Source organism: Manacus vitellinus, unplaced genomic scaffold (assembly GCF_001715985.3).
Source record: "Manacus vitellinus isolate BGI_N305 unplaced genomic scaffold, ASM171598v3 scaffold_27_pilon, whole genome shotgun sequence".
Taxonomy (NCBI): Eukaryota; Metazoa; Chordata; class Aves; order Passeriformes; family Pipridae; genus Manacus; species Manacus vitellinus.
The window spans coordinates 9771558-9784600 of NW_021940039.1; the positions used below are offsets into that span (position 1 = coordinate 9771558).

Here is a 13043-nt window from a genome sequence, read left to right on the forward strand (position 1 = left end):
TCAGGCGGCGTGAGCTCATCCCCCGGGGCTGCCGGCCAATCGTCTGCGACATCAATCATTCAATTCGGCCAATGGGGAGTGCTTTCAGCGGGCGGGGCGGGCACTCGCAGGCCGCCGTTTCCCCACAGCACAGCCAACAGACAGCGGGGCGGGGCCAACGGGAGTCAACGGCTTGAGTGACAGCCACGCGGCCAACTGGATCGTCTCGCTTGTGGAGCCTCGTTATAAGCAGCCAATCGTTGCTGCGCGTGGACTCCTGGGCGGGGAAAAGGCGGCTGCGCGCGCATTCCGCTGCTATATAAGGGCTGGCGGTTGCCTCACGCAGCCAGAGTCGGTTGGGGGAAGGTTTGGGTCCGTGGGAGCGCTCGTAACAGCCGCCATCATGAGGGAGATCGTGCACCTGCAAGGCGGGGCGTGCGGCAACCAGATCGGTGGCAAGTCCGGGCGGGAGAAGGGGGCTGCGGGGGGGAGGAAGGAGGGGGGCGAGAGGGGCGCGGCTGGCCCGGCGCGGCCGCCTGACGTGCTTCTCTCCGGCAGTTCTGGGAGGGTGATAGCGACGAGCACGGCATCGACCCCACCGGCCCTACCACGGGGACAGCGACCTGCAGCTGTGGAGGCCTTCATGTCTACTTTACAACGAGGCCAGTAGGGCCGGGCCCCTCCGAGCCGCCCCCCCCGGGCTCCCCGCGCCCCCGGCGCCGCAGTGAACGGCTCTCGCTGTGTTCGCAGGCGGCAAGTACGTGCCCCGCGCCGTGCTGGTGGACCTGGAGCCCGGCACCATGGACTCGGTGCGCTCCGGGCCCTTCGGGCAGATATTCAGGCCAGATAACTTCGTGTTCGGTGAGTGCGCGGGGGCGGGAGGAGCCGCGGGGTGGGGCAGGGCCGGGCACTGCGGGGCTGCCCCGCCGCACATGCTCCGAGGGACCGGCCCCGCCGGGGCTTATCCTGGCGTGGAGCACCGGGATTGCGGCTGGGAGCAGCTCCCAGGCGGCACCAGAGGTCGTTGCTCTTTCTCATTCTTGCTACCGCCTCCCTTGCCACACCGAGAGAAACGGAGTGGCTGCTGTATCATTGATAATTAATGTTTTGCCTGTGTGTGCCGAGCCACTGCGGAGGTGCCTGTGTGAAACCACAGCCCTTGCGCTCGATAAGATGAAAGCTTTTTCGTGGAGCCTGATGCTCTTAAGCTTTGCTTGCAAGCAATAAGCAGGAAGCAGTGACCGTAATCTAATATGAAAATGGCTCTTTTCCAGGTCAGAGCGGAGCAGGAAACAACTGGGCAAAGGGCCATTATACGGAAGGTGCTGAATTAGTCGATTCTGTGTTAGATGTTGTAAGGAAGGAGGCAGAAAGCTGCGATTGTCTGCAGGGCTTTCAGCTTACTCACTCCCTGGGTGGTGGCACAGGCTCTGGCATGGGTACCCTTCTCATCAGCAAAATCCGTGAGGAGTACCCAGACCGAATTATGAATACTTTCAGTGTGGTGCCCTCCCCTAAAGTGTCAGATACGGTGGTAGAGCCCTACAACGCCACGCTCTCAGTGCACCAGCTGGTGGAGAACACGGACGAGACGTACTGTATCGATAACGAGGCGCTGTACGACATCTGCTTCAGAACGCTGAAGTTAACGACCCCCACCTACGGGGACCTGAACCACCTCGTGTCGGCCACCATGAGCGGTGTCACCACCTGCCTGCGGTTCCCGGGCCAGCTCAACGCTGACCTGCGGAAGCTGGCGGTGAACATGGTCCCCTTCCCTCGCCTGCACTTTTTCATGCCTGGTTTTGCCCCGCTCACGAGCCGTGGGAGCCAGCAGTACCGGGCTCTCACCGTGCCAGAGCTCACCCAGCAGATGTTCGATGCCAAGAACATGATGGCAGCGTGTGACCCGCGTCACGGCCGCTATCTGACGGTGGCCGCCGTCTTTAGGGGCCGCATGTCCATGAAAGAGGTGGACGAGCAGATGCTCAACGTTCAGAACAAAAATAGCAGCTATTTTGTTGAGTGGATCCCCAATAACGTTAAGACAGCGGTCTGTGACATTCCACCTCGCGGCCTCAAAATGTCTGCCACCTTCATTGGCAACAGCACGGCCATCCAGGAGCTGTTCAAACGCATTTCTGAGCAGTTCACTGCGATGTTCCGCAGAAAGGCCTTCCTGCACTGGTACACGGGGGAGGGCATGGACGAGATGGAGTTCACAGAGGCTGAGAGCAACATGAACGACCTGGTGTCCGAGTACCAGCAGTACCAGGATGCCACGGCCGAGGAGGAGGGGGAGTTTGAGGAGGAGGCTGAGGAGGAGGCAGAGTAAAGCTATGCAGTCGAACACCTGTAAATTTTGTTTAAAGTTGTATGAACTCTCTCTCATTCAAAGGTTCTGTTCGTGTTGTGTTATTATTGCTGTTTCCGAGTCACTCCCAATGCTGTACAGGCACCATTAAAGCAGTTTTCACAGTGCAAAGCCCCGTCTCCTCTGTTCTTTCCGGTAAGCTTCCCGCGTGCCGTTCCCGTAGGTGAGCGAGTACAAGTCCCGGAGGTCTGGAAAAGGAACACGGCGGCCTTGGCATGAGCACCCCACGGCAACGCCCCTGCTCTGCTGCCCTCGGCCAGGTGATGTGTCACTGGCACGGTGACAGCCCTGCTGTGGGAACTGGAGAAATTCCCTGCTATTCCCTTGTGATCAGGTACTGCTGGAGGGGGGACACACTGACACAGAGGGTGGAATTGGCTCCAAGCTGTATCTAAATTTAGGTCCCTGGTCGTGGCCTGTGCAGCCTGGCAGGGCAGGGGCTGAGCAGCTGCTGGGCTGGGCACGAAGGGGCCACTGCAGGTTTGAGCTGCCTGGGCATGAAATAGTGCCAGCGAGTGCCACAGCACTGAGGGTGTCCCTGGCACCGGCTGAGCTGATCCAGGGCAGCAACTCAGCTCTACAAACCCAGCAGGGAGCTGTGGCCTGGCCCAGGAGTGCTGGGGACAGCTGTGACAGGCTGGGTGGCACCTACTGCTGGGGACAGGTGACACCAGAGCTGTCCTGTGCACTCAGTGCACGCAGCACTGCTGCAGTTGCCCTTAAATCGCTGTAGGGATTTTGAAATTAAATCAGGTGTTGGTGCAGCCTCTGCTTTTGGGGTGAGCTGAACACCTGACAGTGACATTGGTTTGTCCCATGGAAACCCTGTATTAACACAGCACATTTTTACTGTGGAAAAAATGTGCTCAGTGTCACCTGAAGTGACAAAGCTGGACAGGAGGGAACAGGCTGCTTCCCTGATGGAGAAATTCTGGTCAGGGTTCTAAATCATAACTGCTTTGGTTTAAAGGTTTTCTGCTTTAATTAATTTTCTCCACCCAGAGCCGGACTGGTTGGAGCAGTTAAAACTGTGCTGACTCCGGTGGCTCCTGGGGCAGGGAAGTGGGAATGTCAGACCTGCACAGAACAGGCTGTAGGGGGAAAGATGGCAACAGATCCCTAAAGCCTGAATTAACACAGGAGTTATTTTTGCCCTTGATTTTAGGGTGGGTTTTTCTTGCTCCCTGGCTGGCAGGGTGTCCAGCTGGGATTTTCCTGCCTGGCTTTCCCAGGTCCTGTTGCAAGTCTCACTAAAGCCACACTCACTGCCTCAGCCTCTGCATCAGCCACAGCCCAGCCCTGCCAGGATGATTTTCCCACTCTTTGCTTTCAGTTCCTCCACATTTTATCTATTTTATTATTTTCCCTCTGCACTGCAGTAAGGACAAGCCATGAGTTTGGTTCTCCCTGACTTCCCACCCACGTTACTGAGCTGTGACCAAACGCAGCAATGTATTAGTTGCTGATTTGTTGAGATTTTAGCCTGGTACTTTCCCCTTACACACAAAATTCCTCCAGACCTTTCCTTTTAGGCAGCACCAAGACCTGACAAGGCTCAGGCAGGCACATGTCCTGATGGCCAGTCCCATTTCCCACACTTTTTGTGCCATCTCAATCCCTTTATATCACCTACCTTTTGCTTTTTATCAGATTTTAAGCTTTTCAGAACAGAATCCTTTCCCTGACATGTGACCAGTGGGGTGCCACTGAGTCTCTCCTGCCTCAGTAAGGGGGTGGTGGCTGGAACTGTGCCCTGGTGAGCCTGGCAGTGGGAATTCTGGGCTCTACCACAGCAAGCACAGCTCCAGAAAAAAAAAAACTACTATCTGTGTGGAACATTTCAGCAACTGTTCACTTCCATTCCACCCCAGCTAATAACAGCACTACTTAGCACAGTAATTAATATTGGTGACTTTCACTTCTCACTCAGCTGATGAACTTACGTGGCACAAAGCCCGTGTAGGCAGGTTTCAGTCCACCACTGTTGTAGATTTTGGTGTCTGGCCAGTGTGTCAGGGGAAATCTCATGCCCAAGGTGAAAGGTGGATTTTTCTTCAAAAGCTGGAAAAGAAAAAATAAAAAAACCCCACAACAACATGAAACGGTTTATTTTAAAAAGTACTATTTTTACCGAAGTCATGTGCTTTGAGTCTACATTACATAAAATATTTAAGCCAACATAAAGCAATTCTCTTTCCAACCCTGCTTTTTTATAAATTAAAAGCCACATTGAAATCTCCCCATAAGTTTTTCTCCTGGCAGGTGTTGGCAGCAGCCTCTGGCAGTGCCCAGAGCGAGTCCTGGCCCAGCAAGTCCAAGTCCTAAGGATCTCTGCTGACCTTGGGCATCATCCCCAAGTCCTAAATGCCTGGTGCTTTGCTGTGAGCCAGCAGTTCCTGCTGGAGCTGGGCACACCTGTGCTGGGTCTGACCCACGAGTCCCACAAACAGCAGTAATTACAGTCCCTGTAATTCCCAGGCCGGGAGGAACAGGAAGGCTTAGGGAGCATAAGAAGGGAGGGTGTAAATCATCTCCTGGGAGAGTCCCTGCCCTCCGAGGGGCTGGGCAGGGGGGTGGGTGTCACAGCCACCCAAAGGTGTCCCTGGAGCTGTGCCACCCCCTCGGAGGGGGGGTCACACCGTGGGGCCAGGCAGCCCTTTGTGGCTGTTATTGCCGGGTGCAGGCAGGGAGCAGTGACTGATCCACGGCACAGCCCCGCACGTAACCTAGGGCAACAGAGATTTAGGGCAGAAGATTAGTGGCTCGAAGTCAGAAGCCATCTTAGATGGAATTGCGGTGTGATTCTCTCTCCCTTGCGTGCCTGTTCCCTCGGTGCTGCTGAGCCAGCCTGGATTGCGCCGGATCCTGACACCTCCCTCCCTGATTTACTGCACGGCAGGAAAGGGGCAGAAAGGCTCTGCAAGCAGCACAGTTAGTTTGGGTGATGCCGGGGTTTGTTCTGTTCGCTCCATTTCAATCCCTGTTCACGGCAGCAGGGAAGGAGAAGGAAGCCAGAGCGGGGAAACACATCTCAGCCAAAGCACGACGTGCTCAGCTCCCTGACTCATTTCTTCCCAGCTGATTTCTCTGAGCTGGGGATGCTCAATCTTGGATGTTTTTCCTACATCTGAGGCATGACAGCGGCTCCCGGGGAGCAGGAAGGGCTGGAATGTCGTAGCCTGCTCTCAGTGAGCTCATAGGCGCTCACCGGGGCTGGACCAGCGAGGCTGCTGCATCCCAGGGATCTCCCTGCATCCCGAGGGATCTCTCTGCATCCCAGGGATCTCCCTGCATCCCAGCGGTCTCCCTGCATCCCAGGGATCTCTTTGCATCCCAGGGATCTCTCTGCATCCCAGGGATCTCTCTGCATCCCAGGGATGTCCCTGCATCCCAGCGATCTCCCTGCATCCCAGGGATCTCCCTGCATCCCGGGGATCTCTTTGCATCCCAGCGATCTCCCTGCATCCCAGGGATCTCCCTGCATCCCGGGGATCTCCCTGCATCCTGGGGATCTCCCTGCATCCCAGGGATCTCCCTGCATCCCGGGGATCTCCCTGCATCCCGCAGGCAGGAAGGGATGTGCTTTGAATACAAGCTATTAACTGCTGTGGGAGGGATCTCATTTTCCCGTGTGGGGGGATTATGTGGCATCGTATGGGAGCTCTTACAACACACTTTTCCAGTAGGGATATTTCTCCCAAAAAAAAGGAGGAGAAAGAAGATCTAGATCCCTTTAAGACAAATGATGTTAGTAAAGGAAAAAGCCTTACAACCAATTAAAAGGGAGACACATTCACCCAAGCAGCACAGGAAGCCATTCCAGCACTGCCATCCAGATGGAGAAGATGAATTCCATAAGGGAAGTGCAGAGAGTTGCATCCTGTATTTCTGCACTCAGAGCAACATTTTTAACAGCCACCTTTGACCCAGCCCTCAGTAGATTTGCTTAATCCTTTCATGAACTCGTTTATCCTCCCTTAATGTCCCAAGGAAACAAGTTACAGAATTTAATCACTCATGTTTTTTTCAGCATTACCCAACAGAGTTTGATTTGTACTTATAACCCACTTCTGATCCTACCACTGAAAATTCAGGTGGATCAGCATCAACACTGTGCACATTCTTATTTCAGCAATATGTGATCTACCTGGTAGTTGTCAAATTCCTTCATTGCCTTCCTCACACCTGGGATGTAGGTCAGACCAAGATTGTTGGTGAAGCAGGGGATGAATCCGGTGTAGCCTTGGGATGAAGGCAAGAGAGAACATTTTCTGCTTGAGAACACACATATCATTTAAGGATCACCCAGACTGGAAGTGGAGGAGCCTGGGATGAATATAAAAACTCAGAGTATATGAAGGAAAATTTAATCTATTTAAATTTAAAATTAACTCTTACTCCTGAAGCATCTTCTCTGAAAGAGTTTTTTTCTTATGATTCCCAAGGAAAGCACAATGGGCTGAACTGATTTTTGTTGGTCTCCATGAGTATGGAAGAACCATTTTCTTACAGTCTTTCTTTACATCAACAGCTCTTTCATGTTCTCTCCCAGTTTAATACACATTCAGGCATTAACAACCAGGTGTCCAACCTTTCCTCCTCATCTGCTCTGCCCATCCAACACATTTCCAGGACAGAAACTTAATAAAGTCTAAAATTACATAAAACCCAGAGAGGTAGAACCTAAAAGCATCCAAAGCTCCCTCTTTCCAAAGGAATGCTTTGGAGAGGGGAAATTTGTCTTCTGCATCTTAAGGCATGGATGTTCCCTCATTTTAACTGAAATATTGTGATCCCTGTATTCCTGTGGAGTGAAATATCCCACCCACTGGTGCTGGGCCCTCGAGGGGGAGCTCAGTCCAACACCCATCACAGTTCTTCTGCTGCACAGGAACCTTCTTCCAGAGCAAGTATAAACCTTGTAGGGCAGGGTTCATACCTTTATGGTGGAGCCACACACCACTGTGGGTGGATTTGGTGATCAGAAAAACACCTTATTTCAGGGAGAGGAATAACTGCCTCAGTGGGAACAGATGCTCAGAGCCACTGGGGTGGGACAGAGCCCACAGCCCATCTCTCCTCACTTTCTGGAGCCTGCAGGGAGCTGAGGTGGCTCCTGAATCCCTTCCACCTGTCCTCTGGCTCTCAGCATCACACCCACAAGGGTGACAGCACCCCAAAGAAACGCCCCTGCATGCAGAGGAGCGGGGGCATTCCCCATCCCAAAGTGTTCAAAGGAGCTGGAGCAACTGGCCAGTGCCTCTGAGGTTTCCCCATGGGGGAGAAAGGGTGACCTGACTTCTTCTGAGGTGGCCTTGTGCTGCACATGACCCCCCTCTCTTTTACCTAAAATGACTTTCTGTCGGATGGCATTTGGAACAGGCAGTACTGGCAGTGGATCTTCTTGCTCCTCATACGGGATTTCAGCCCCTCCTGGCAGCGTGAAGCCTCCAGTTTCAAGCTGTTTAATATAGGAAAAATAAAATAAACACCAGTAAAACTCGCTTCTTCCCTTGGCTCCATTGCTTAAATCTCTGCCAGAGCCTGGGAATGGCAACTGCCATTTCCAGTTCTTCCCAGCTTCATATTCAGAGCTATTCCAAGGATTTCTGGTAAAGTCAAATTACTGGATGAGCAAGCAGTAGATCTTGAAGAGACCTTTGCAAAATCCCCATGAAGATCAAGGGGAGCTTTGGGCGTCAACTCATCTGCAAATCTGTTTCTGAGGGCAAGGAGCAGGAATACCCCTTCTTGGGATTTATATCCAAGCCAGCTTTTGACTCCATACGTCAAACCTCTAATCTCTGCCTTCAGAGGATTTGCAGAGCCACGGCTGCTGGAACGTGACAGATGCTGTCAGTGGCTTGGGAGGGAATGCAAGGCACAGACACGTTGGTCCAGAGTGACACCAGCTGTGGGAGGCTCAGCAGCCCCAGCTCCACAGGCAAATCCCAGAACCTGTGTTTAAATGAGGGGTAACGATGGCCGGGGCAGTTACGGAGTCAGAAACCCGGCACGGAACCAAAGGTGCTGGGAGTGCTCTCTTTTCAGGGGCAGGAGGGGGTGGAATCAGAGCTCCAAGGGCACCCAAAGCCTGGCTGCTCAGCCCAGCAGGATCCAGTGACTGGGACTGAAGCTAAGCCCAGCCGAATGAGAAGCCTTTTTGGTCAGGAATCACAACTAACTATTAAAACAACTTCCAGAAGATGCAGTAGATTTGCCGCTGCTGGAAACACTGGTGTGTCTGACCTTCCTCTGCACAGCACTCCAAACCTTCCTCCCTCACCCTTGCCATCCACATCCACATGAGATTCCACCCTCACACCCCTGCGCCAAGGAGATCCCCCCGTGCCCACCACCCCATGACCCCCCGTCCCTCCCCACTCACCGCCCTGCTCTCGGCGCAGGGCCCGCAGAGCTGCCCGGCTCCGGGCCCTTTGCCCTGGCAGCAGGACAGGGGCACCTCGGACAGCTGCTTCTCCCTCTCCTCGGCCGCGGGGTGCAGGGAGAGCCCCCCCGGGCCCCACTGGTTGGGCCAGGTCTGGTGCGTGCCGGGCGCGCCCGTGTCCGCGGGGCGCTCCCAGTGCGTGGGGTTCATGTGCACCATCAGGGGCTCGTCCTGCGCCCGCCCCGGCCCCGGCAGGGTGGGCCTGGGCCCGAGGAGCAGCTCAGGAGAGGTTGCTGCAGCATCGTAGGGAGAGTAGCCTGTGGGACAGACGGAGTCAGGAGGAAGGAGTGGCCCAGGGGGGGATTCCCGTCGTGCTGGACCCCCCCCCACGCCCCTCTGGAGGAAAGGAAAGGAAGCTGAGATTGAACAGCGTGGAATCAGAGAATAGCTCGAGTTGGAAGGGATTAAAAGGATCAGAGAGTCCACTCCCTGCACGTCCCACAGGCTGTGAGTGCCATCAGCTCCACCAGGGAAACCTGCAGAGAAAACCTGCACAAATACAAGTCAAATGACTTAACATTTGTTCCTAAGTGTCACCTAAACTGTAAAATACCAGCCAGGGCAGGAGGAAGGGGAGATGAGCTCAGCTGGTCAGAGCATGGTGCTAATAACACCAAGGCTGTGGGTTCAATCCCTGTACAGGACATTCATTAAGACCAGTCACAGCACTCCAGGAATGGCTGGAGCTGTGTCAGGAGGGGTTGAGGCTGGATATTAGGAAAAGGTTCTTCCCCCAGAGGGTGGTTGGCACTGACCAGGCTCCCCAGGGCAGTGGGCACAGCCCCAAGGCTACCAGGGCTCCAGGAGGGTTTGGACAACGCTCTGAGGGACAGGGTGGGATTGTTGGGGTGTCTGGGCAGGGCTGGATGATCCTTGTGGGTCCCTTCCAGCTCAGGATACTCTGTAATGCTGTGGAAAAAGACATCCTGTATCCTTAACTCCCTGTGGCTGCATCAGCTCACCCCAAACACCGAGGAATTCTGGCACTGGCACCGTTGGTGCTCATCAAGGAAAGTCCCTGCTGTAACCCTGGCATAAAAGACTTATCCTACATCCAGCATATGCTAAATATCCACTCTGAACCAGGGACAGAGCCCTGCAGATCCACTCTGTGCAGGGACAGCTGGGCTTGGCAACTTTTGTCTGATTTTCCCTTAAAAACCCCTGTGATGATCCTCCCCAGGTGCCCCAGACCTGTGTGAGCCCCCAGCCCAGGCACTTCCCTGTGCTCTGTGCCAGCAGGGAAGCCCATTCCTCCCTCCTCAGTGGTTCCAGAGGAGGATCACTCTTGCACCCCACAACCACCATTTCCTTGCTGGAAAACTGCTACTGGCTCTGCCTTGTCTTTTTAAAACAAACCAAATTCCTCCCATTTTTGTGCTCATGGGTCATTATTTTTCCACCCTCTGGTCATTACAGCCTTCCTGTGACCTCCTCTTGGGAGGACATCTGCATCCCAGTGCAAAGCCCCAGGGATGAGGCTTCATCTTCCAGCAAAGGCTCCATCTGGAGACACTCAGTTTGTCTGCAGTTCTGGGTCAATGGTTGAACTCAATCTTAGAGGTCTTTTCCAACCTGAATGATTCCATGATTTCTGGGGAAATACAGTGCAGAGCAAACTTTGCCCCTTTCCACAAGTGTATAAACTTCTGATGGGCATTTAAGTTTACAATCTGCCCATAATTGTATGATAAATTGTATGTACTGTATATAACTTTGTGAAGTAGGTATAATATGCTCCATGTAACTGAATTATCAGGTGTCCAGGCTGGCAACAAAATAAAGAAAAATCCTTGATGAAAGCGATTTTTCGATCCAGTGTGCAAATTTTAAAGCACAACTTGTCTTATTTCTTACTTAATTATTAATGAGAATGTTGCATCTGCTCTCCTTCCTCCCACAAACCAAAGCAAAAGGAAGCTTAAATTGTTTTGTACTTGAGAAATCCACATGAGCTCCTTCTTATGACTCTGGGTTTTGTAAACTGATTGATTCAGAAAGGCTGCACAGTGAGGCACTAAATGAAAAGCCAGGAGAGCTCTGAGCATTTGATTTGAGTAAATATCCACATTTTCAGGTCAGGTTCCTGCCTGTGCCACAACCTCCTCAGTGCCAACACGGATGGATGATGGATAACTCAGCACAACCAGGGCTGATGTCAGGGGATCACAGAATGCCCTGAGTTGGAAGGGACCCACAAGGACCATCCAGTCCAACTCCTGGCCCTGCCCAGACACCCCAACAATCCCACCCTGGCCCTCAGAGCATTGTCCAAACCCTCCTGGAGCTCTGGCAGCCTTGGGGCTGTGCCCACTGCCCTGGGGAGCCTGGTCAGTGCCAACCACCCTCTGGGGGAAGAACCTTTTGCTGAGATCCAACCCGACCCTGCCCTGACACAGCTCCAGCCATTCCCTGGGTGCTGTCACTGTCACCAGAGGCAAAATATCCCCAAGGAGCAGAGCCTGACCTCCCTTCCAGCCAGAGAACAACATGGGATTCAACTGACAGAAGCCAGCAAAGTACTTGGTGCCCATCAACGAGGCTTTACCAAAACCAGACCTTGAGAAAAAGTCCTGAGACCAACTTTGCCAAAGGCCTCCCCAGGCCCAACAGTGCCATGAGCCCTTTGATCTCCATCACAGAAAACACCCAGGGCAGCACCAGAGAAGGGTTTAAGGGGTGGCACAGTGACAGCAGGAGCTGTTGGTGGGGAGTTCCCAGCACAGCAAGGTGTGGCTCCCCAGGAGAAGGGTGGGATAATGAGAGAGGGCTACTGGGTCAGCTGGTTGGTTGGCTCCATCCAAACCCTCTTTTGGTCCAAGGAAATGCAAATTTAAATGTCCAGGCATGAAGGCTGTGAACACCACCTGTGTAGTGGAGACCTGGATCCTGGAAATCAGGGAGGCCAAAAGTTTGGAAGAAGGTACACGGCTTGAATTCCCAGGGGGAAATGGGAAAGCATCACTTGGTGGGGCTGTCCCTGAGGAAATAAAGACCCAGATCCCACATGGGCACGTTATCCTTGTGTTCAGGCTGGAGAAGGCTCAGTCCCACTGTCCAGGGCTCCACAACAGCTACAGCTCAGCCACAGGGGGTGGGACATGGCAAATGTGCTCCCAAGGGGCTGACCAGGATGGCAGGGCTGTGCCCTGCTTTGGATCTGCTCAGCAGGGACCAGACACTGCCCCAAAGGGCTGGGACTTGGTAGGAGATTCCTGCAAATTCCCAGCACTGGGAATCTACATGAGCATGTCTCAGTGTCTGATGGAGGAGATGGGGCCCATTAGAGAAGAAGGGAAGGGAAAGAGAGGGAGAGGAGGGAAATGCAAGGCACAGGAGCCCTTCTGCTGAGCTGAGGAGCAGCAAGAAGCCAAATCAACCCCAGTCAGGAAAGGATTGGAGGTAGGAGAGTCAACCTCCCCAGAAAGATGGATTTTAGCCTGTGGAATTGTGCTGGGTTTGGCTGGGATAGAGGTCATTTTCCCTGTAGTAGCTACTCAGGGCCCTGTTTTGGGTTTGTGAGCCAGAGGCTGTGTGGGGTTTAACCCAACCCCGACAGGAATCTGGGGGAATCGGGGAGTGAGTTCATAAAACAGGCATAAAATCACTTGTCTTCATCTAACTAAAGATAACCTGGGAACTAAAACTCTCCTCTCCACTGGGCACCAACGTGACAATCCCCACCCTCAGGAGCTGAGGCCGAGAGCTCCAGCCCCTCACCGTGCTGCCCTCCAGGTAACCTGTGCTCCTACCCCACCACTGCTCCCAGGAAAAGGTCCCATTTCACCCAGGAGCCATCCAAGGGTGGGCACAGACCCCCCTGCAGGTGACTGACCCTGTGCCCTTCAGCAGGGCCCATCCTGGTGCAGGGAAGAGACCCGAGCTCTGCCCACCTGGACGCCTAAGGAGGGAACTGAACTCACTGACAGTTTTCAGCTTGTGCAGCGGGGCCAGCACGGAGCGGGGGCTCATGGCCACGGCAGGGTCTGTCAGCACATCGTGGGTGGTTCTGCCGTAGGTTTTCCCAAACCTGTAGGTGTACTGAGGGACATAGCCCGTGTAGCTGGGGGGGAAACCAGAACAGAACCGTCACCGAGATGGAAGGTGCCCTCCGGTAGATGAACTTGGAATCACAGTTTGAGTTGGAAGGGACCTTAAACACCATCCAATTCCACCCCCCCTGCCAGGGGCAGGGACACCTTCCAGGCTGCTCCAAGCCCCATCCAACCTGGCCTTGGACAC

At 53.9% G+C, this 13043-nt stretch overlaps 2 protein-coding genes across 3 annotated transcripts in view; one reads left to right on the top strand and one right to left on the bottom strand.

The window, feature by feature from the left end:
* The first annotated feature begins 677 nt into the window (after nucleotides 1-677).
* TUBB4B (tubulin beta 4B class IVb) lies at nucleotides 678-2464 on the top strand. Its single transcript, XM_018074233.2, has 2 exons — nucleotides 678-840; nucleotides 1254-2464. The coding sequence occupies exons 1-2, from the start codon at nucleotides 780-782 to the stop codon at nucleotides 2312-2314; spliced, it is 1122 nt and encodes a 373-aa protein (XP_017929722.1). The 5' UTR covers nucleotides 678-779; the 3' UTR covers nucleotides 2315-2464.
* The window catches only part of FAM166A (family with sequence similarity 166 member A), a 15050-nt gene continuing 4388 nt past the window's right edge, over nucleotides 2382-13043 (bottom strand). Inside the window, exons 2-7 of one of the 2 annotated variants that reach the window (XM_025895260.1) lie at nucleotides 12725-12864; nucleotides 8742-9058; nucleotides 7700-7814; nucleotides 6501-6595; nucleotides 4297-4414; nucleotides 2382-2541 (exon numbers count right to left, since the gene is read on the bottom strand). In XM_025895260.1, coding sequence (XP_025751045.1) covers nucleotides 2453-2541; nucleotides 4297-4414; nucleotides 6501-6595; nucleotides 7700-7814; nucleotides 8742-9058; nucleotides 12725-12864 — 874 coding nt within the window. In that variant the 3' untranslated portion in view covers nucleotides 2382-2452. Of the gene's footprint in view, nucleotides 2542-4296; nucleotides 4415-6500; nucleotides 6596-7699; nucleotides 7815-8741; nucleotides 9059-12694; nucleotides 12865-13043 lie in introns of both variants that reach the window. The other variant, XM_018074247.1, reaches the window with a different exon arrangement.

Bases quoted from the DNA above. Each gene is read 5' to 3' on its own strand.
- TUBB4B (XM_018074233.2), top strand. From the start codon at position 780: ATGGACTCGGTGCGCTCCGGGCCCTTCGGGCAGATATTCAGGCCAGAT. The intron at 841-1,253 runs GTGAGTGCGCGG...GCTCTTTTCCAG, and splicing joins GCCAGATAACTTCGTGTTCG to GTCAGAGCGGAGCAGGAAAC.